Source organism: Protomyctophum bolini, assembly GCF_963924005.1.
Source record: "Protomyctophum bolini genome assembly, chromosome: 2".
Classification (NCBI taxonomy): Eukaryota; Metazoa; Chordata; class Actinopteri; order Myctophiformes; family Myctophidae; genus Protomyctophum; species Protomyctophum bolini.
The window spans coordinates 3287202-3309741 of record NC_137863.1 but is presented as its reverse complement, the minus strand read 5'-3'; the positions used below and the strand labels follow the sequence as shown (position 1 = coordinate 3309741).

At 42.6% G+C, this 22540-nt stretch overlaps 2 protein-coding genes and 1 pseudogene across 4 annotated transcripts; 2 read left to right on the top strand and 1 right to left on the bottom strand.

The window, feature by feature from the left end:
• Positions 1–512: 512 nt before the first annotated feature.
• On the bottom strand, positions 513–7263 carry spcs1 (signal peptidase complex subunit 1). Of its 2 annotated transcripts, XM_080773397.1 has the most exons (5): positions 7149–7263; positions 3666–3725; positions 3493–3579; positions 845–1011; positions 513–736 (listed from the first exon to the last, which is right to left on the bottom strand). In XM_080773397.1, exons 1-4 carry the CDS (start codon positions 7182–7184, stop codon positions 886–888), a joined length of 309 nt encoding a protein of 102 aa, XP_080629523.1. In that variant the 5' UTR covers positions 7185–7263; the 3' UTR covers positions 513–736; positions 845–885. The 2 variants fall into 2 exon arrangements, with proteins under 2 accessions (XP_080629523.1, XP_080629522.1); XM_080773396.1 differs by having other exon boundaries at positions 513–1011.
• A 595-nt stretch (positions 7264–7858) lies between these two features.
• glt8d1 (glycosyltransferase 8 domain containing 1) lies at positions 7859–17957 on the top strand. The gene is made up of 9 exons (XM_080777804.1): positions 7859–8182; positions 9205–9306; positions 9701–9944; positions 12000–12111; positions 12947–13031; positions 13512–13624; positions 14493–14659; positions 14806–14918; positions 16054–17957. The coding sequence occupies exons 1-9, from the start codon at positions 8167–8169 to the stop codon at positions 16239–16241; spliced, it is 1140 nt and encodes a 379-aa protein (XP_080633930.1). The 5' UTR covers positions 7859–8166; the 3' UTR covers positions 16242–17957.
• Positions 17958–19510: 1553 nt separating this feature from the next.
• LOC308334960 (ATP-dependent RNA helicase DDX19A-like) lies at positions 19511–22527 on the top strand (annotated as a pseudogene). The gene has a single exon. The product of its transcript is annotated as an ATP-dependent RNA helicase DDX19A-like (transcript).
• The last annotated feature ends 13 nt before the right edge of the window (positions 22528–22540 follow it).

Here is a 22540-nt window from a genome sequence, read left to right as displayed (position 1 = left end):
TTATGCTTTGGATGTTGAAAAATTGCAGATCTACAAGCTTGTAGGTCTGCTATTTTAGAATAATTGTGAAAATGTAGTGCAAATCTTTGCTTCTGGGGAGGTCTCTGGAAAAACATATTTTCAGATGATGGGCGGAGGCATATTACATATCATTTTTGTGGTCCTTGACATGAAATATTGAGCACCACTGATACAGATTTTCAGAAAACTGTCAGGATTATTTTATTTTTTTTAGATTTCGACGTCAGGCCTGAAGCCCCATTTATACGTGTCCTATGCTGGAAAATAGCCGATCTGCGAGCTCACAGCGTGCCTCATTTGAGATGCGCTGTGAGCTTGTAGATCTGTTATTTTCGGCATACCGTACACCTCCGTCATATGGTAAAGTATTAAATGGGGCTTAAACTTTATAGCGAGAATACCCTGAAAATTCACACCCACATCTTTTACTTTGCAGCAAATAAAAAAAGGTCTACCGGTACTCTGAAAATAAATGCTACGACTACAAATCATTCACAACACTGGATGTTTATTGATAGCATAGCATGTATAATGTACGATGGACTGGCAGACACTAACAAAACTATATTTTCAAATGCTGTATATTTAATTTTTTTAGACAAAAAGCGATATACGTCGCTTCCATTGTAAAAAAGAAAAAACTAAACAAAAGCAGCTGTACTGTCTGCCTGGGGCAGCAGCAGCAGGCAGACAGTCTGCCTGGGGCGGCAGACAGACAGTCTGCCTGGGGCAGAGCAGACGACTGTCTGCCTGGGGCAGCAGACAGTACCGTCTGCCTGGGGCAGCAGACAGTACCGTCTGCCTGGGGCAGCAGACAGTACCGTCTGCCTGGGGCAGCAGACTGTCTGTTCTTGTCGGTGAGTTTTACTTGTGCTTCTTCTTCTTGAGGCTTTCCTGAGGTTTCTGGCTCACTTCCCCGCCGGTCTCTGGTAGCGTCGGCTGCCAGGGGAGAGGGTTGGTTCTGTACATGGACCACGGGGGCAGCGTCAACTACAGAGAAACACAATGAGAGGAGAGGGTTGGTTCTGATTGGGTTGGTTCTGTACATGGACCACGGGGGCAGCGTCAACTACAGAGAAACACAATGAGAGGAGAGGGTTGGTTCTGATTGGGTTGGTTCTGTACATGGACCACGGGGGCAGCGTCAACTACAGAAACACAATGAGAGGAGAGGGTTGGTTCTGTACATGGACCATGGGGGCAGCGTCAACTACAGAAACACACAATGATGAACGACGAAAATGAACAATGAAAGATGATGCATGCTACTGCCTACTTCTGCCAGTAGGGCGCTCTGTTGAACCATGTCTAGGGATGTTGCAAACGTAGGCAGCGGTGGCCGAACGGTTTGCGGAGCGGTCTTGATATCGGAAGGTCGCTAGTTCGTATCCCCGGACCGGCACGTTAAAATGACCACCGCTGAAGTGCCCTTAATGGACAAGGCATTGAACCCCTACCATGAAATGTTCTATGAGCAGAGCCTGGCTGTAAACAAGTTCTTGAGCTTAGTGCAGTTACCTTGGGTAAACATAGTACCTTACTCATTGTGCTTTGACAGAGGGGATTTATATCAATTATCATTATTATTATTTTAGTGTAATAAGTAACAGCCTTGAGATGGTGATCCGTCTCCCTCTTATCTCAAGTCATTATTTTCCTTCTGGACAAAATGTCAGTCTTAAAATTATGACATACTTCTAGTATAGCTTTACATAAAATAAAATCTATGAATGTTTTATTGGCATAACTCCTTTAAAGCATAGAATGTAGCTTAGGCTGCTTTACAGTAATACATTAGTTAGAACAATATAAATGAACACATACATAGTATACAAATACAATAACTAAGGTTTGTGTCATTTTATGCCAGGGGTTTAGATTTAATATGCACCAATATTCGGCCGCAGAAAATGTTCAGCAGAACATGTCTAAAAATGCAGTTTCGGCCCGAATAGGCAGAAAATATATCACAGAATAGTGTATGCAATTAAATGCATTCAAAAGAGCTGAATAAATGTTTTATGGACCCATAATAGTGATTATTATTTAAGTTAAATTTCACCATAATAATGTCTTTTGCCATAAATCAGGTAGCTTTAAGGGCGGCCATGACAGCAATGGTAAGGAAAAATAGATATATAATATTAATCATATTCGGTTTCGGCCAATAATTTCCCTTTCGGTGCATCCCTATTATATAAAGATATTAACCCCTTTTGGTGTTTTAAGCGTTACGTTATACTTCAGCTATTTTTGAAAACGTGGTGCAAATCTTTGAATATATATTTCAGAGCGAACATTGTTAAATAAAATATTTGCTTCTGGGGGGGGTCCCTGGAACTACATATTCTGAGATGGGGGGTCCGTGGCCCAATAGAGATAATCCTGGGGGTCCTTGACATGAAAAAGGTTGAGCACAACTGACATAGAAACATGGGTTTTTCAGAAGGATTTAGAAGCCTTTTTTTAATCAGTTAAAAATGGGTTAAATACAGTGAATGCTCAAAGTACTACGTCTGTAGCTGAGGAGGTGCCATCGTGGTGTGTGGTTGGAGGGCACAATGTCAAGCACTTTGGCCAAAAGGTGCTAAATAAATGCACAATGTCAAGCACTTTGGCCAAAAGGTGCTAAATAAATGCACAATGTCAAGCACTTTGGCCAAAAGGTGCTAAATAAATGCACAATGTCAAGCACTTTGGCCAAAAGGTGCTAAATAAATGCACAGTGAATGGACCATTTATTCATGCGCTGAATCATTCATCGCCTCTGAATTCCCACGCAGCGTTGGAGACTACCGACTAGAGTAGTATAATGTTATAATGTATAATTTCTGTCGGGCAGAAACCCATTATCTCCAATATTCTAACCTTAAATTAAATTGATGCATTTATATAGTGCCTTTATCCAAGGCGCTTTACATAGATTACAGTACATTACATTCACCCATTCACACACACACACACACACACACACACACACACACACACACACACACACAAGGAAAGGCAGCAACCTGCACATCGGGAGCAATTAGGGGTTCTATGTTTCTTTTCCCTTTTTACCTCCTTTATGATGAATTCCTGTTCCGTTCTTTGACTATATAGAAGTGTCTATTTGTACGTTGTCTCTAAATGTTTTCATGAATTGAACATGGTGGACCCCTCTTGTAAACAAGTGTAATGCTTAATTGGGTCGTCCACTCACAGTTAACAGTCTTTGTATTGAGTTTGTGCTTGAAATGTACTGTAATTCTGCAAACTCATAAATATTTCAATCAATCAATCGTCTTGCTCATGGACACTTCGACACCAACTCTACGGGAGCCCACAGGGTTCGAAAACGGGGGAACCTTTTGCGCTGGTTCCCATCCGTTCCCACTCTACCCCTGAACCACTGCCGCCCCACTATTAAATCTGCACTAGTGGGTACTACCAGCATATAAAGAAATGAGAACAAAATGGAAAACTCACCACACAGGACACGGCGAAGCCTCCCAAAACGATATAAACCGTCCACCCAAACTGTTCAATGGCGAAGCCATAGAGGAATCCGACCACCTGGAAGACAATGTTGAGCTTTCAGAATACAGTATTATGATGTATTTTAAAAGGAAATGTTGTCTTTTTGTCGTGTAATTAATTACCGCTGAGAAGAGTATAATCCCCTGGAAGATCTGCTCAGCAAGCTTCTGACCTTTATAATCCTGTTACGACAGAGACAAACCATCAATGAATAAAACATACAAGGTAAATACAAAGTACATGCTTAACACATTCTGACCTGAGATCAGATTCATACGAGGTTTCCACTGGACACACACTGGTCTGATTAACCCATTCTGACCTGAGATCAGATTCATACGAGGTTTCCACTGGACACACACTGGTCTGATTAACCCATTCTGACCTGAGATCAGATTCATACGAGGTTTCCACTGGACACACACTGGTCTGATTAACCCATTCTGACCTGAGATCAGATTCATACGAGGTTTCCACTGGACACACACTGGTCTGATTAACCCATTCTGACCTGAGATCAGATTCATACGAGGTTTCCACTGGACACACACTGGTCTGATTAACCCATTCTGACCTGAGATCAGATTCTAAAAATGTCAGTCGTTCCTCGATTTTTCAAAAATAGCAGACCTACAAGCTCGTAGCGCGCCACTCGGTGGCCACTAATAGAGCGCTCCTTGTAGCGCGCCACTAGGTGGCGCGCTATGAGCTTGTAGATCTGCTATTTTTAAATAGCTAAAGCATGACATAATGCTAACACCAAAATGAGGTTCCTGCCCAGAATGAGTTAAATTCACCCTTTGTCAATTTCCACCCATGTGGTTTTTGCCCCTCTTCTTCGCACCCATTGGTTGCCGTTTCACGGTTGGACAAAAATCCTCCCTCTCTCCATCCACTACCATTGAAATAAGGTGTTTTTCAGTTGTGTCGTATTGATATTCTGTATGTTAAAGGACCACTTCACCACTTTTCAACCTGTCTTCATATAACAGGTCCTCACTAATAATCATGATAAAATGGCACGATTTCTTTCTACTCAGTCTGTGTCTCATAGGAGGGCTGTGGGCAGTTTAGAATGTGTCTTCCAGTGACATCATGATTAGGCAGATTATTTTTTAAACAAGATTCTTTTACAAAAATGTTATAGATTTTCATTATCGTGAGAACGATGGCTTCCATTTTCGCATTGCAACTTCTCAGGACTAGAAAGCCTGCAGTTTTTATTAGCTTGTATTCCCCATTGATGATGACGGTTTCTGAACTGCCCACAGCCCTCCTATGAGACACAGACCGAGTAGAAAAAAAATGGCGCCATATTTTCATGATTATTAGTGAGGACCTGCTATATGAAGATAGGTTGAAAAGTGGTGAAGTGGTCCTTTAAGTTATTATTTTAAGCTTGGTGTCAGTAAAAAACTAGGAACATCACAGGTACGTGCAGCATGGAGACTGGCACTGCAGGGCATATCATGTTTGTTTCTGTTTCTCCAAAAATGATGTTTTAGCAAATTCAACATAAACGAGGCAGAACCAGGGCGGAACAAGGCAGAAAGAGCCTGCTGGTTGGTCAATGAGGCTCCAATCAGATGCCTGACAAAATGGTGAATTGTGCATTTTCTTGGTGCATTGAGTGATGTTTGGGCTGTGGCTGTGCCCAAGGACACTTGGCACCATTGGGTGTACTTACTGTACATAGTCTACATATGTAACAGAGTTTAGTGGGTTCCACTTGCTCCATCAATAATGACATTTCTTATTGGTTAGTGGGCGGCACCCATTGAATAACACGGGTGTCCACGTTTAGAGTGGCGTCAGTCTAACATGAGACATGCCCATGGTAAGATGTGTTCCTCAGTCTAACATGAGACATGCCCATGGTAAGATGTGTTCCTCAGTCTAACATGAGACATGCCCATGGTAAGATGTGTTCCTCAGCACACTATATTTTCAACAAGAGTCTGTATGTTTACTGTGGATACTGTGATGAATATTAGTTGTCCTAAACATGCTAAATGTACCAACATGAAGTGGCGATGTTTTGTACATTTGTACATTATTTTGACATACTAAACTGTAAACTCGTTATAAAAACATGCTCTTGGTCACACAGTTAATTCTATTGAGGATGAGGATTGGGTGTGTTACACAGACAGAAACTGACCAGATACGTCTGTGTATTTACCAGGTACATTCTTGTGTTGTTATTTCTTTGAAATCTGTATTGTATGTTTATTGATGGGGTCAGTCTAACGTGAGACATGCCCATGACGTGTTGAGGATTGGGTATGTTACACAGACAGAAACTGACCAGATACGTCTGTGTATTTACCAGGTACATTCTTGTGTTGTTATCTCTTTGAAATCTGCATTGTATGTTTATTGATGGGGCCAGTCTAACATGAGACATGCCCATGACGTGTTGAGGATTGGGTATGTTACACAGACAGAAACTGACCAGATACGTCTGTGTATTTACCAGATTAAACAACAAAGAGAGAAGTCGTCCGGAACTTCATTATTCCACAACACAACGCAGAATAGATCACACGTTAACATACACATAAGATTATTCCAATTATTCCATTTGCACATACATATCATGAGTCATGACCTCAATGGAAATTGCGTTTATCCTTTTGAAAATGGTGTGACAATGTATGCATGTATTTATACATATTTGCATTAAAGAGGTGACACTAGTGTTCTCAACATGAAGCGGCCTCCACTGAAGGAATGCCCTGGGCTGACAGTTCCCCAGAAAAATGATTTAGTGAATGAACAAAAATATCAGAGTTTCAGTGACATCTGTTGAAACTTCTGTTGACATGAAACAGAAGTTATTCTGGATCAAATGACAGACCCGTACTGGAGCAAATAATGCATAACAATACAAATGTTCATATGCGTGTGTATATATGTATATACATATATACACATACATATGTAGACAAACGTATGTAGGTATGTGTGCCTCTTTAAAGTGTAATGTCACTTATTTTGCTTTCACACTGGAAAAGAAATGATGAACTGAGAGCAAATTAATATGTCTTATAAAAGACATATGTCTTTTAGACATATGTCTTATGAATATGTCTTTTAGACATATGTCTTATGAATATGTCTTATAAAATGAAACAAATTGCCTGTAAATGAGCTTATAAAACAAGTTTAAAAAAAACAACAATATACAAATGTTCTTAGATTGGGGTTTCAACTTCCAGGGACTAATGAAAATCACACTGTCTGGAATCCATCAATGAAACATGTTGGAATGGAAATCACTGGTTTGAGTCAAGCAGTCAAGCAAGCAGATGGCAGATGTAAAGTGGGCATTTCGGGACGCAAACGCACTGCATTTGTAATGGCATATAGTTATCTAGGGATTGCAAATGTTATTTCATCACAAATAAACCACAATTGTGCTGTCTAAACAACATTTTTGTGGTATGGAAAGACTAAACTAAACAGTGATGTGGCTTTCATAGCAGCCTAGCTGCTACATGAGCAGGAATACATCTACAAATGTGCAACAGCAGGAAACAACGTTATAGAATCATAAAGTCTGCATATATGTAACAATAATATGGCATGAATGCAAGTCTTACCATGTGCGTTGGGATTGAATTAAATATCGACAACATCTTTGTAACTGTCCGACAAATATTATCAATCCAACAAAAAAAAGATGGATTTATTGTTGAAACGTATGCAACACTTCCGGGTTCCTAAAAGCTACGTAGAGCTTTTAGAGAAGGACCCCATAGGTTGTTGGTGAGCGTCATTACTGCGCCGCAGGCCGGCGGGGTGCTGCGGCGCAAAATAAAATCTACACACGTATTACATTGTATTACAATGCCTTACAGTTAGTGGAGGGGGAGAACTTGAAGAAACATGGTATTTTACGAAAGGCGAACGCAGAAGATAAATAAAATAAATGCATTTGTTATTATATTTAAAAAAAAATGAAACAAAACGTAATTATATATTTTTAAACCAATAATAAATTAATTAAATTATTTTACAAAAAATTATATTATATATATACATACATATATTATATATACACATAAAACCATAAAGAAAATAGCCGATCTACAAGCTCACGGGGCGTCGCGTCCCTTCTGCTTGTAGATCGGCTTATTTTGGACGCGCGAGCGACCACGACAAAATAAACGTATTTCTAATCAGGCAGATCGGCGGTTGCCTAACCGACAACAACACAGGCAGCGTATATAAAAACTTGTTGGTGTTGAGTTGGCACTTTGGCTTTAAAACCTGCTCCAGGGCATTGTCTGTTTAAACAGGAGCTTCTTGACATTACTGACACGTCCTGTCTGTGAAACTTAAATTAACCCACACTTTCAGTTATATGTAATATTATATTATTAGGTCGAGCTGGTTTTGCAGACGTTTATTTCGTGTAGAAAAGAAAATAGAATAGATAAGGCAGTGTGGTGTGGCTGTGGTGTGTGTGTGTGTGTGTGTGTGTAGCGGTTTCCATTCAACACGCAAACAGAAATTAACCTGCGTCTGTTTTGTATTGTGGTTCTTCAACAACATACCGGTAGTTGTACTGTACTGTACAGAACCTATGAGGACATTATTATTATCATCACCAGCATCATGACACTGAGGAGAGGTGAGTTGGTTTTGAGATGATTGATTGAAGTATTTAACAGTTTGCAGAATTACAGTACATTTCAAGTACAACTCAATACAAAAACTGTTAACTGTGAGTGGACGACACCTTAAAGCATTACACTTAATTGTTTACAACAGGGCCCACCATTTTCATCCAAAGAAGATGAGAAACGTGATTGATTGAATGAAGTATTTATTGACAACCATAAAGCATTACACTTCTTTACAAGAGGGTCCACCTTTTTCAATTCATCAGAACATTTCATTAGAGGCGTACAAAATAAATACAGTATAGGCCTACACACAACATACACACGCTGTTTGTGAAATGTCAATCATTGTCAGTCTATTATTATTATTGTAAATATATACACGCCAGCAAATTATAAGGCAAAATAAGATAATTAATCTATCTGTATATTTGTATCCTATTGTCTATCGTCAGTGGTTCTCAAACATTTTTGTGACAAGGACTCCCAGTCAGAGACTCCAGAAGAGAAGATTTGTTTGTTATATATATAATAAATAAAATAATCACACCTGTGTGAAATGAGGGGCGCTCTTATCATCAGTACATCATCATATATATACACATTGCTTTCTAGAACGTCTAGGACTTTGCCTAGCTCTGGACCTCTGGTCCATAATATGCTTCTACGATTCTGCCCTGCATTTCGTAGAAGCAGACCAGAGCTAGGACTTTGCCATGTGTTAAACATGCATTTAACCCATTCTGACCGGGCACCCATTTTGGTGTTGGCATCATGTTATGCTTTAGCTATTGAAAAATAGCAGATCTACAAGCTCATATCGCGCCACCGAGTGGCGCGATACGAGCTTGTAGGTCTGCTATTTTTGAAAAATCGAAGAACGACTGACATTTTTTTAGAATCTGATCTCAGGTCAGAATGGGTTCATCAGACCAGTGTGTGTCCAGTGGAAACCTCGTATGAATCTGATCTCAGGTCAGAATGGGTTAAAGCAGCTAGTTAACGTGTCTGCCATCATCATCTCTTTCAGTGAATGTGGTGATTCTTGCACTACTGGCTGTGGCGTTCCTGATAGTAGTTCAACGAAATCTCCTGAATCTCAACGACTTCCTGGGGAGCCGAAAGAATGCAGGTAGGAGATATATTTTGTCACACACAAAAAGTAACAGTTTGGACATAATGCTGCTTCCACCCAACAACAACAATATGTTAAACAATACGTTTTTAATATGTCTGAAAGCTCTGTATACAGGAAAAGACACTGTCACCTGATTTCACTCACGGCCGAAATGTGGTGCATTTGCCTAGAATCAGTAGAATGTCTGTGTTTTAATATAATGAACACTGTTGGACAGCTAAAGGCCGTGTGCAGACAGCAGACTCCTTTTCCCGTATGCAAACCTTTTGTCCAGCACCAGCGAGCGAACTGGACGTGCAAACCACCTGGTTTTTAAAACCGAAAGCTGTTCTGCATCGTGGAAATATGAATATCTTTGTGATTGTCGTTCGTCATCTCTCTCAACCAGACGCGGTGCCAGGAATGGTTCTTCCCTTCGAGTCGGAGCTCTCCCCGAACCTCCGGACACCGTCTGAGGAAGAGGAGGAGGACGACGAGGAGAGGACGGGAGGAGAGGAGATCCCCGTGGTCCTCACCGCTGCCGAGGAGAGGCTAGGCGCCGTCGTGGCCGCCATCAACAGCATCTACCGCAACAGCAAAGCCAGCGTGGTCTTCAACATCGTGACCATGAATGACACGGTGGCCCATCTGAAGTAAGTCCATGCACTGTTGTGATGTCTCCACCAGGCCGAAGGCATGGGGAGAGGTCTCCACCAGGCCGAAGGCATGGTGGAGAGAGTATGGTTAGTTGTTGGTTAGTAATGCAACATGTGAGCTTATGAATGAGCTATTTTAGCCATTTTCTGAAATGCATTTTAGTGGTCAAAAAAAAAAGAAAACCAATGTAATTTATTGCAATGGTTGCCCGTTTAATTCCAGTGAAGTTTTTTTTTGCGTACATAGTGGGGGTGGGTACGGGGTGTGGGTATGGGGGGGGCCCCCCCCGAGTCCAAACCAATCCACACCCACAGGGTTCATAAAACTCCTTCTGCCGTCAGACTGGTTGGTGGTGTCGGTCACATCAGACTGGTTGGTGGTGTTGGTCACATTTTCTGAAATGCATTTTAGTGGTCAAAAAAAAAAGAAAACCAATGTAATTTATTGCAATGGTTGCCCGTTTTATTCCAGTGAAGTTGTACTTTTGCTATCCATACGGGAGGTGGGTATGGGTGGGAGCTCGGGTCTAATCCAAGACGCAGGGTTCATCATCCTTCTGCCGTCAGACAGAAGGATGGTGTCGGTCACATCAGACTGGTTGGTGGTGTTGGTCACATCAGACTGGTTGGTGGTGTTGGTCACATCAGACTGGTTGGTGGTGTCGGTCACATCAGACTGGTTGGTGGTGTTGGTCACATCAGACTGGTTGGTGGTGTTGGTCACATCAGACTGGTTGGTGGTGTTGGTCACATCAGACTGGTTGGTGGTGTCGGTCACATCAGACTGGTTGGTGGTGTTGGTCACATCAGACTGGTTGGTGGTGTTGGTCACATCAGACTGGTTGGTGGTGTCGGTCACATCAGACTGGTTGGTGGTGTTGGTCACATCAGACTGGTTGGTGGTGTTGGTCACATCAGACTGGTTGGTGGTGTCGGTCACATCAGACTGGTTGGTGGTGTCGGTCACATCAGACTGGTTGGTGGCGTCGGTCACATCAGACTGGTTGGTGGTGTTGGTCACATCAGACTGGTTGGTGGTGTTGGTCACATCAGACTGGTTGGTGGTGTTGGTCACATCAGACTGGTTGGTGGTGTTGGTCACATCAGACTGGTTGGTGGTGTTGGTCATGGGGTTCTCCAAGGGGTCGTCGGGTGGACCCCTGCTGGGTGTGACGAGGGGGAAACAGCATCCTGTAGACGGGTTGGCACAAGACATGGTGAGTTCTAATACAGCCGTGACTTGAAGCGATCATTTCTTCACAGGGGAATATTATAGCCTCGTTACGTTAGAGCCAGTGTTGATTTGATGTCGACTTAAAACGAAAAATGTTCGTCGACTACCTTTTTCCACCGACGAAAACTAAATGGAAACTATAAATTAAAACTAAGCCATGATGACTAAAACTATGACCAAATATATACTGATAATTTCGCCAACAAATGAAAACTACCCTAAAATGTTAGGAAGGGACTAGTGGACAAGAGATCCAGTACAAGTCATTTTACACTTGGTTGCATGCTGGAAATAAGTTTTCTTTTCAGAAAACTGTCAGGATTTAGAAGACATTAGAATTGTTCCCAGGTCTAAATGTGTTAATGCACATTGGAAACAAAAAAAGCTTTTACCTTGAACGAACCAATGAAGCACCAGCGGCACCAGAACAATATTGCAAAACATGGTCATTAAATGTCTCTCTACAATCATGAGGAAGAGAAGTCAGTGGCTGTCCTGCTGCCCTCAGCAGAGGTTTGAAGGCTTGCTGCTGGTCCCACAGCTGCTCATCATCAGCCCTAATGAGTGGAAGAGTTGCTCACCTGTCTGTCATCATGTCTGTCATCATGTCTGTCTGTCATCATGGGGCAACAGAGGTTACGAGGTAGAGTGGCGTTCGATCCCGGGCTCCCCCAGAGTTGAGCGTTATTCATAGTCTGGTCAGTGAGCTGTTCTTTAGGGACAATGTGTCAGTTAGTTCCATGTACGTCAGTGAGCTGTTCTTTAGGGACAATGTGTCAGTTATTTCCTCTTCTCCTTTTCTTTTTCTCTTTTCACAGGTCGTGGCTGAGTAAGAGCACGCTGAACAACGTCAAACACAAGATTATCGTCTTCGAGCCTCAAGTCCTCGACGGGAAGATCAGCAAAGAGAGCCTGGAGACGGTGAAACCGGTCAGACAAGTATTTATGTTGTTCTGGTGGTGCTTGTTCTTCGATTTTTCAAAAATAGCAGACCTACAAGCTCGTAGCGCGCCACTCGGTGGCGCGCTATGAGCTTGTAGATCTGCTATTTTTCAATAGCTAAAGCATAACATAGTGCTAACACCACGTTTTTGCCAGCACATTTTGATTTTAGTTTTAGTCATATAGTTCTCTTGAATAGTTTTCATTTAGTTTTGGTCACATTTTTATTTTAGTCACCTGGAATGTCTTGGTGTTGTCTAGTTTTGGTCGACTAAATATCATAAGATTTTAGTCGACTAAATCTACAGTTGATTTAGTCGACTAAAAATGTATTTTGGTTGGGCCTTGATGTCGTCATAATGACTGATTTTACACTTGCTGAAAATAGACAGATCTACAAGCTTGTAGATCTGTTATTTTCAGCATGCAACCAAGTGTAAAATGACTTGCGTATACTGGATCTCTTGTCCACTAGTCCCTTCCTGACATTTTTGTCTCAGTTTATATTTATTGACGAAATTGTCAGTATATGTAGTCTTAGTTTTAGTCATCATAGCTTAGTCTTTATTTAGCTACCATTTATTTTTCGTCAGTGAAAAAAGTTAGTCGACGAACATTTTTCGTCTTAGTTTTAGTCGACGAAAACACCACTGGTCAGTGGTCACCACCACTATATATATATATATAAATACTGTTTACTCACTGCTGGATCTTACCTTACAGTCTATGGATCTTACCTTACAGTCTATGGATCTTACCTTACAGTCTATGGATCTTACGCAGAGCGTTTTGTTTCTCTAATGCTTTTTGCTTTTTTTTCCAGTTGACGTTTGCCAGGTTCTATTTGCCCGTGTACGCACCCAACGCCGAGAAGGCCATCTATCTGGATGATGATGTCATTGTACAAGGTAGGGTCATTTCCTAGATTAACACTATGGCGGAAAATGTTCGTCGACTACCTTTCATTCACTGACGAAGAGTCAAATATCTTAAATCTAAATAAGAACTGAGCTATGATGACTAAAGACTAAAATATAATTTGACCATTTCGTCAACAAATGAAAACTAAACTAAGATGTTTAGGGAAGGATTGTGTGGAGAAGGAGAGATCCAGTAGAACTAAAAGATAAAGTCATTTTTTAGGTTTGAGTTGCTCTCGGGATTTGCCCTCTCAAAATAGCAGATCTACAACCTGTACGTACCTGTACTGTTGCGCGTTGTGAGCTGGTAGATCGGCTATTTTCAGCATGCAACCGTGGGTAAGATCAGCCATTACGTCTAAATCAAGGCCTGCCAAAGAATTATTCAATCAAAAGACTGAAAATGTCAAAATGAACAAAAATACTAGTACGTGTAAAGACACAGCATGGTGTGTTTTTCCCCCTCAGGAGACATCCAGGAGCTCTATGGAACCGTGTTGAAACCAGGACATGCCGCTGCCTTCTCAGACGACTGTGACTCGGCGTCGGCTAAGGGCATCATCAGAGGAGCTGGGAACCAGGTACACAGAACAGAACACATGAACCCATTCTGACCTGAGATCAGATTCTACAAATTAATGTCTTCTAATCTAAATCCTGACAGTTTTCTGAAAAACCTCATGTTTCTATGTCAGTCGTTCTCAAACATTTTCATGTCAAGGACCCCCAAAAATATATGAAATTGGCTGCCGACCCCCATCTGAAAATTCTAAACGTTCGCTCTGAAGGAATATATATTCAATGGTTTGCGCCACATTTTCGCGATTTTTCAAAAATAGCTATTATGTATTTGGCCATGGCACCCCACCTGAAAAAGATAGCCTGTTAAAACATTCCAAATTAAAATGTTGTCAAGCAAGGGGAAGGGGTTTACCAGGCTAACTGACCTCCCAGACGAAATACTTTCAAGATATTAAAAAACAAACAAAAATAAAAACGTTTAAAGCTGGTGAGCTTGTATAACGGCTATTAAAAAAAAAAAATGGATAAAGCGTGACTGAGGAGCCCCTAAATAGTCAACAGAAAAATATAACAATACAATGATATAAATATGGCAGAAGTTGTGAATAAGGGTAAGACAAGCCTTATCCTTGAGGCGCCCGCTGGCCTAGTGGTCCAGGCGAATGCCTCTTGACCGACAGCGTGTTCGAGTCCCGTTCAGGACGACCATTCCATGTCTCTCCCCTTCTCTCTGTCTCCCTCTTTCCTGTCTGTCTTCACTGTAACTATCAATAAAGGCACAAAACAAAAGCCAAAAACAAATCATAAAAATAAAATAAGACTTACCGGTATCCTCAGTAATCTTCAACGAAGACCTCTGTGAGAAAGGGAGGGGGGGGGGGGCTATCACAAATGACTGAATGGAGGACATTTTGGTTCCATGTCCAGAACAACTACCTGGGCTTCCTGGACTTCAAGAAGGACTCCATAAAGAAGCTGACGATGAGAGCCAACACCTGCTCCTTCAACCCGGGCGTCATCGTGGCCAACCTGACGGAGTGGCGGAACCAGAACATCACGGCCCAGCTGGAGCACTGGATGGAGCTCAATGTCAAGTACGATAGATACATATACGGCCAGTCTGTGTGGTGCCGCCACGCTATGAGCTTGTAGATCTTCTATTTTTCAACAGCTGAAGTTTAAAATAATGGTTAAATAAGTGGTTAAAAGCTATAAGGTCCTGATTGGGTTTTTAATCCAGGGAGGATCTGTACAGCAAGACTCTGGCCGACAGCGTCACGGCTCCTCCCATGATGATCGTCTTCTACAAGCATCACTCCTCCATCGACCCCATGTGGCACGTCAGACACCTCGGTACGTATCACTCCCTCTATCGACACCTCGGTACGTATGACTCCCTCCATATCGACCCCATGTCAGACACCTCGTTACGTATCACTCCCTCCATATCGACCCCATGTCAGACACCTCGTTACGTATCACTCCCTCCATATCGACCCCATGTGGCACGTCAGACACCTCGGTACGTATCACTCCCTCCATATCGACCCCCATGTGGCACGTCAGACACCTCGGTACGTATCACTCCCTCCATATCGACCCCATGTGGCATGTCAGGCACCTCGGTACGTATCACTCCCTCCATATCGACCCCATGTGGCATGTCAGGCACCTCGGTACGTATCACTCCCTCCATATCGACCCCATGTGGCATGTCAGACACCTCGGTACGTATCACTCCCTCCATATCGACCCCATGTGGCATGTCAGACACCTCGGTACGTATCACTCCCTCCATATCGACCCCATGTGGCATGTCAGACACCTCGGTACGTATTGGCTGGTTTTCTGAAAAACCTATGTTTATTGCACTCTGTGCTAAAGTATAACATTAAGCTTAAAGCACCAAAAGAGGTTCCCTCCCAAAATGGGTTAACGGTATTATGAGAGCCTCCGTCTCTCGAGGTATTGATCCCGTGGTTGGACCTGGCTGACGCGCTGCTGTTAGACTTGTACTGTTCGCTGTGTGTCGGCGCTCCAATGATAAACACAGGCAGCTCTTCGTGCTTTTAAAGATGTATTGCTTGCTTCACCTGTTCACCATAGTCACTACAGCATCTGCGTTTTCATAAAACAACCCGTAATTACTAGAGACAGATAAATAAACATTTCAGACAAACAAACATTTCGCTCCAACAGTGTTTGAACAACAGTGACATATACCTGCGGTCAAAAACCATAATTGCTCTTCCGTCAATCCTCCTTACAGATGCCAGTGAACCTGACGCTTATAAGGATAACAGCGCCACCCCATGGTCACAAATAATTCACTTGATAATTGTACTCATTTGGCCCTTACAGGTATCATGGAATGGAATGTATGCACGAAACAATGCAGTGAGAGCTAAAAAAAACCCTTCATGGAGATTGTTATAAAATGACAGGCAAATCCTTGTCTTTTTTTGTTTTTGTTTGTTTGTCTTTAAAGGCACAACAGGGGCAGGAAAACGCTACTCCCCACAGTTCGTCAGAGCAGCCAAACTCCTCCACTGGAACGGACATTACAAGCCCTGGAGCGGGGCGGCCTCCTTCTCCGAGGTCTGGGACAAGTGGTACGTCCAGGACCCCACAGGGAGGTTTAGCCCCGTGAGGAAGCCGCACCCTGCAGAGAAATGAAACGAGAAAGACCTGAGATCAGATTCTAAAAAAACGTCTTCTACACCCTGACAGTTTTCTATTCTGGCCTGAGATCAGATTCTAAAAACGTTTTCTGAAAAAGCTATGTTTTCTATGTCAGTCGTTCTTCGATTTTTCAAAAAATAGCAGACCTACAAGCTCGTAGCGCGCCACTCGGTGGCGCGCTACGAGCTTGTAGATCTGCCATTTTTCAATAGCTAAAGCATAACGTAATTGCTTAACACCAAAAGGGGTTCCCGCCCCAAAATGGGTTATACGAACAGGGCAAAAACCAGCTAAGAGACTCCGGTCATGATTCACGGTGCAGGACCTCTTCGCCTTTCGACTTCTCAGGGATTAAAGTGTGATGATGGGAGAAACCATTCCACACGCCCAGCCCTGTATTTGTGTCCTTTACTACCATGTTGAAGTCATATTTGTAGACGACACCACATGTCCTTTCACATCCCAGTGCATTTTATTTACCTTTTTGTGTTGTTTATAAATTTCAGCCCACCTTTGGTACAGTAGGCTTTTAAAGGAGAATTCCATGATAGAAGGCTTTCTTACCTTTTTATTTGTAGTCGTTACGTCCCCCCACCAAAGAGGTCCAGGTGTTATTTTGTGCAAAAGCGCATTATTGGCTATTTCCCCTACCATAAGCCCTCAATGAATTGAATGGAGCTATGGGGTGTTGTGCTAATTCGCTTATGTCCATCGCTCAAATCTTTTTTTTTTTAATATATGCTCTCTTCATAATGTAAATAGTATCCCGAGCGACACACTTTACTACTTATGATGGAAATAAGAGAATTGGCACAAAAACCCAACCCCCATTGAGGGCTTATATTAGGGGAAATAGCCAATAATGCACTTTTGCACAAAACAACACCTGGACCTCTTTGGTGGGGACGTAACGACTACAAATAAAAGGTAAGAAAGCCTTCTAGTATGGAATTCTCCTTTAAGATTCCGGTGGTCAGGGCTTCTTCATTTCTATTTCAAAGCATACTGTATACAGCTGTAGTCTACTGACTGTACAATATGTACAGTATGCTGCAGGAGATGTATGTATTTAATATTGTATGGCCCTGAACCCAATGACCAGACCAACATTTTACAGATGTATATAATATTGTATGGCCCTGAAGTTTGAACCCAACGACCAGATCGACCCAACATGTTACAGTTGCATTTTTCTTCTTACAGATTTTTTATATTTAAATATAATTTTAAGCCGTTACATTTTCTTTTTGTTGATATCGTCGCTGTTCTTTTGCAGGAATTGTTAAACATTTTTAAGTTTACAGTTCAACTCATAGTAATTTGCTTGTATAAATTGTCAGAATGTGGCTCACAGCATGAACTGGTATGGTTGTTTTATACGTTGTGAACTAGTAGATCGCTATTTTTGTACAACGAAGTATAAATGGGGAGTTTATATGACTAACCGTTTAGTAGCAGGTGAAGTTGCAGACTGGTTTGAGTGGTTGTGTTCCATTTAACACGTTTGCGGTGTTTGAAGTTGAATACAAAATGTATTTCCATAAGCCTGTATTTCCATATGGATGGTTTAGATTTAGAATAATGTGAACCACTACCCTGAATTCTTTATATTAACACAAGGCAAATTTGCACAACTATGATTATTTTTTTCTTCCATCAGGGAATTGTTTTTTTAACGAAACATTGACCTTGCTGATGTAAATATGTGTACTTTTTGTAAAGGTCGATTAAATAAAATTGCACCATTGTTGCCAATTGTTGATGTTTTGAATGACATCACTGAGCTCTTTAACCCCTCAAATTGTCTGCATTTTCTCAATTCTGACCATTTAAGTCTAATTGTGGGCTTGCTAATATAAGGCCAGTACACCAACAGGCAACATATCTACGCACCTTATTCTGCCTCTTTTGGGAATACCAGACGAGTGGCCCATTTACCAACTAACGCTCCGGGCGTACAGCCGGCGGAACTGCTCAGCCTACTATTCCTAAAGTAACCCAAGTAAATTATGGTTAAACCTAACCTTATAACCCCAGTAAAACTATGCCTAAACCTAACCTTATTCCTAAACGTAACCCCAGTAAAACTATGCCTAAACCTAACTCTATTCCTAAACGTAACCCCAGTAAAACTATGCCTAAACCTAACTCTATTCCTAAACGTAACCCCAGTAAAACTATGCCTAAACCTAACCCTATTCCTAAACGTAGTAAGTAAATGGTGCATTTATATAGCACCTTTATCCAAGGCGCTTTACATTCACCCATTCACACACAGATGGCGACAGGCACCAACCAGCACCCATATAGTCCTTTTTAGCTAGGATCACTGTTCCAACTCAAACGGTGAGCTTGCTTAGTACAGTACATGTTGGCTACCAGAGTTAGTGTGGAAGTGTCCTTGAGCAAGACACTGAAGCCCTAATAGCTCCCGATGTGCTGGTTGGTGCCTTGCATGGCCATCGGTGTATGAATGCACAATCTCTGTAAAGCGCCTTGGATAAAGGCGCTATATAAATGCACCATTTGTATTTCTGACAAAATGCTTAACCCCAACACTACAACACTACCAATACTTCCAGTTGCAGTAGTTTCTTCGAGAACTGTATTTTTCTACTTCACTTGCAATGGCCTTTTTTAAAAGCTACAATCCTTAATTCCTATACCCAGGATTTGAACCTGGGTCTCCCGCTCAATCCTACGCAAGTTACACCAGTGACCAATACAGGATTTACATTTCTCAACGGCGGTGAGACCGTGCATCTCCAACCACTAATGTGCTAGTATTTAATTACCCATGATGCATCAACGGAGTTTGTATATTTCATTTCACTCCGATAGTGATGAAGACCTTTCATGGTCGAAACATGTTGGCAGTTGCTATTTTTTTCCCCCTATAATTTTGAACCCACGATTTTTGTAACCCATTTTTTTCCACCCAGTGTCAATTATCTAATGTAATCCTATTCCTCTTTTTTACGGGAGTGCCCGGATCGTCTTCTTCCTACACCTTGATCCCGTTTGATCTGTGGCAGCACCTTTTACATGTTTTATTATACCTTTTTACACCCGTTTTCTTCCCCCTGAATGGGCTAGTTGTATTAAAATATACCATACAGGTTGGTTTGTTTTATGAATTCCGTTAAGGATTGCAGATTCAAGCCACTTCACTCTCCCCTTTCAAACATCAAACTGCTACGGGGCATGATGGAAGCACATCACAGCAGCGGAAGCCAAATGAATGATTAGCCCATATCTTAAGGTAATAAGGAACAATTTATTACACGCTATATACACAATAATCTGCATGAACATAAGATCCGAACATCACAATGAACACCAATAACTAGGATACACCTGGGATGAGTCTCTCTCGGGTCCATTAATGCGCCCTTATTTCCTAGCTCCTCTAGTCTCACTCCTAACAAGGTTGTGTGAGGAATATGAGGAAAGGACATCTGTATAGTTTGTTCAATTCTTTTTTTTAAATGGTGTATTTTCTTACATCTTTAAAACACAGAGGCTCCGACAGTCTTGAAACATTACATTTGCAGAAAACCACGACGTAACAATTTGGTTTGCACAATAAAATATGTAGTCGTCACAGCTGTAATTTGGGTTTTTATACCTTTTAAGACAGAAACCCATTTTTGGGTTCTTGTTGCCATGTACAGTACAGTACAGTACAGTACAGTACAGTACAGTACAGTACAGTACATGGCAACAGACGTTTATCAGAAAACGTTTTAGAATCGGCCTCAGGTCTAAATGGGTTAAGTGTTCTATACGATTATAGATAGATTTACATAGCGAACAGGATAAGGAAAGCGACCGTCACACAAGTCCGAGCTTGTCCATTTGATTTGAGCACACATAAAACGTGATCTACTCTCTACACACATTTACAGTGATATTTTGCAAATATACAACGCGTCTAGCAGCACCACCACATACTACTGCAGGTATCCTTCTTCCCTTCTTTACGTAACCTTTTTAGGAGCGAGGATAGATGAGCTAGGACAGAGAAGACTAAGGAGGACCCGACATAGACACACAGCCTTGGCCTCAAACCAATTCAACTTGCCAAGACATGCGGCACGGTGGGCTTACAGCACCCCGACATCAGCACGGTAGACAGACCCGTGTTTGAGCCTGCGTGGGACATTCAGGTGATGTGAGGTTTAAGAGTAAGTCACGTTATTTTATTTGGGGTGCGCACGCTTTTTTCCAACACACCGGTCCGAAACGCAGGAACATGCGATGCGATAATGCGATGGTCCGACATGCGCTGCTGCTGCTCCCGTGCTTGCGGTTATGGTTAGGTTTAGGGATCGAGGTTTTGGATCAATAGTATGTCCGAACGGCACGGTCTCTCTCCAGTACTCCACCTGATGAACGAACGGGAGCATCGTCATCATCACAAGCATCGCGTTCACATCAACAAAACTTTTGAAAGTTAATTTGTCGTTTGAAGAAAGCACCATTATTAACATCTAATAATGGCTTCAGAGTCTTGGTCAAGGGCCGCCGATATTCAAGAAGCTTCCGACTATTATTAAACCTAATGCTTCGACTATTAAACCTAAACCCAGACAGTTTATGAGGCGTATAGACCGGGACACTCCACTGAGCATCAGAGGAGAGAGAAATGGGGACGTTTTGCCAGTGAGATTGAAAAGAAAGGAGAGGCACCAAAGAAAGCAGAGGAACCAGATGAAGTGAGCGCAGCAGAACGATCACTGCTGAATAAGTTGATTCGCAACAATCTTGTGAAGAACAGAAACCACGTTGAGGTCCTCCAGCGAGACCCCAACTCTCCTCTCTTCTCTGTGAAGACATGTGAAGAGCTCAGACTGAAACCTCCGCTGCTTAACCCATTCTGACCTGAGATCAGATTCATACGAGGTTTCCACTGGACACACACACTGGTCTGATGAACCCATTCTGACCCGAGATCAGATTCTAAAAATGTCATTCTTCGATTTTTCAAAAAAATAGCAGACCTACAAGCTCGTAGCGCGCCACTCGGTGGCGCGCTATGAGCTTGTAGATCTGCTATTTTTCAATAGCTAAAGCACGACATGATGCTAACACCAAAATGGGTTCCCGGTCAGAATGGGTTAAGGGTGTCTACACCATGGGCTTCAATAGGCCATCAAGGATCCAGGAAAATGCACTGCCAACGATGCTTGCAGAGCCGCCTCAGAATCTGATCGGCCAGTCCCAGTCAGGCACAGGTAAAAACCGCTTCCTTCTCATTGGCACATGCTGAGCCATGTCGACCCAGCTGACCAGTGGCGTCAGGCCCTTTGCATCGCGCCAACATACAGATCGGGTCATTGAAAAGATGGGGAGGTTTTACGCTGACGTCAAACTGGCCTATGCCATCCGGGGCAACAGACTGGAACGAGGTACAGTCTTGCAGGAGCAGATCGTCGTTTAGGACACCTGGCACAGTCCTGGATTGGTGCTGGAAGGCTCAAGGCCATCGACCCCAAGAAGACACGAGTTTTTGTTCTGGATGAGGCAGATGTCATGACGTCAACACAGGGCCATCAGGACCAGAGCATTCGCATCCATAGAATGCTGCCCAAGGATCGTCAGGTGCTTCTGTTCTCTGCCACCTTTGACGACATGGTGTGGAACTTTGCACGAAGGGTGATTTTTCCGACCCGAATGTCATCAAGCTGAAGCGTGAAGAGGAGACACTCGACAACATCAAGCAGTTCTACATATTATGCGAGGGGAAAGAGGCCAAGTTCGCAGCACTCTGCAACATATATGGATGCATCACCATCGCACAGGCCATGATCTTCTGCCATACTCGCGTGATGGCTGGCTGGCTGGCTCGCTGCTGAGCTAAGCAAGGACGGGCACCAGGTGGCACTGCTGAGTGGAGAACTGTCTGTGCAACAGAGAGCTGCAGTCATGGAGCGCTTCAGGAATGGCAAGGAGAAAGTGCTGGTGACCACAGATGTGTGCGCCAGAGGCATCGATGTAGAGCAAGTTTCCATCGTCATGAATTTTGACCTTCCCGTGGACAAAGAAGGGAACGCTGACGACGAGACATACCTTCACCGGATTGGCCGCACTGGGCGTTTTGGCAAACGCAAGGATTTGCCTTCAACATGGTTGACAGTCAACACAGCATGGATATTATCCGTCAAATTGTGTTGCATAATTTCAACAGGAAAATTGTACAACTTGACACCGAGGATGCAAATGCACTGGAGAGAGAGTCATGAGCTGAATTCGTTGCTCATGCAGTTGGATGGCGTAATTTGAAGGCAACA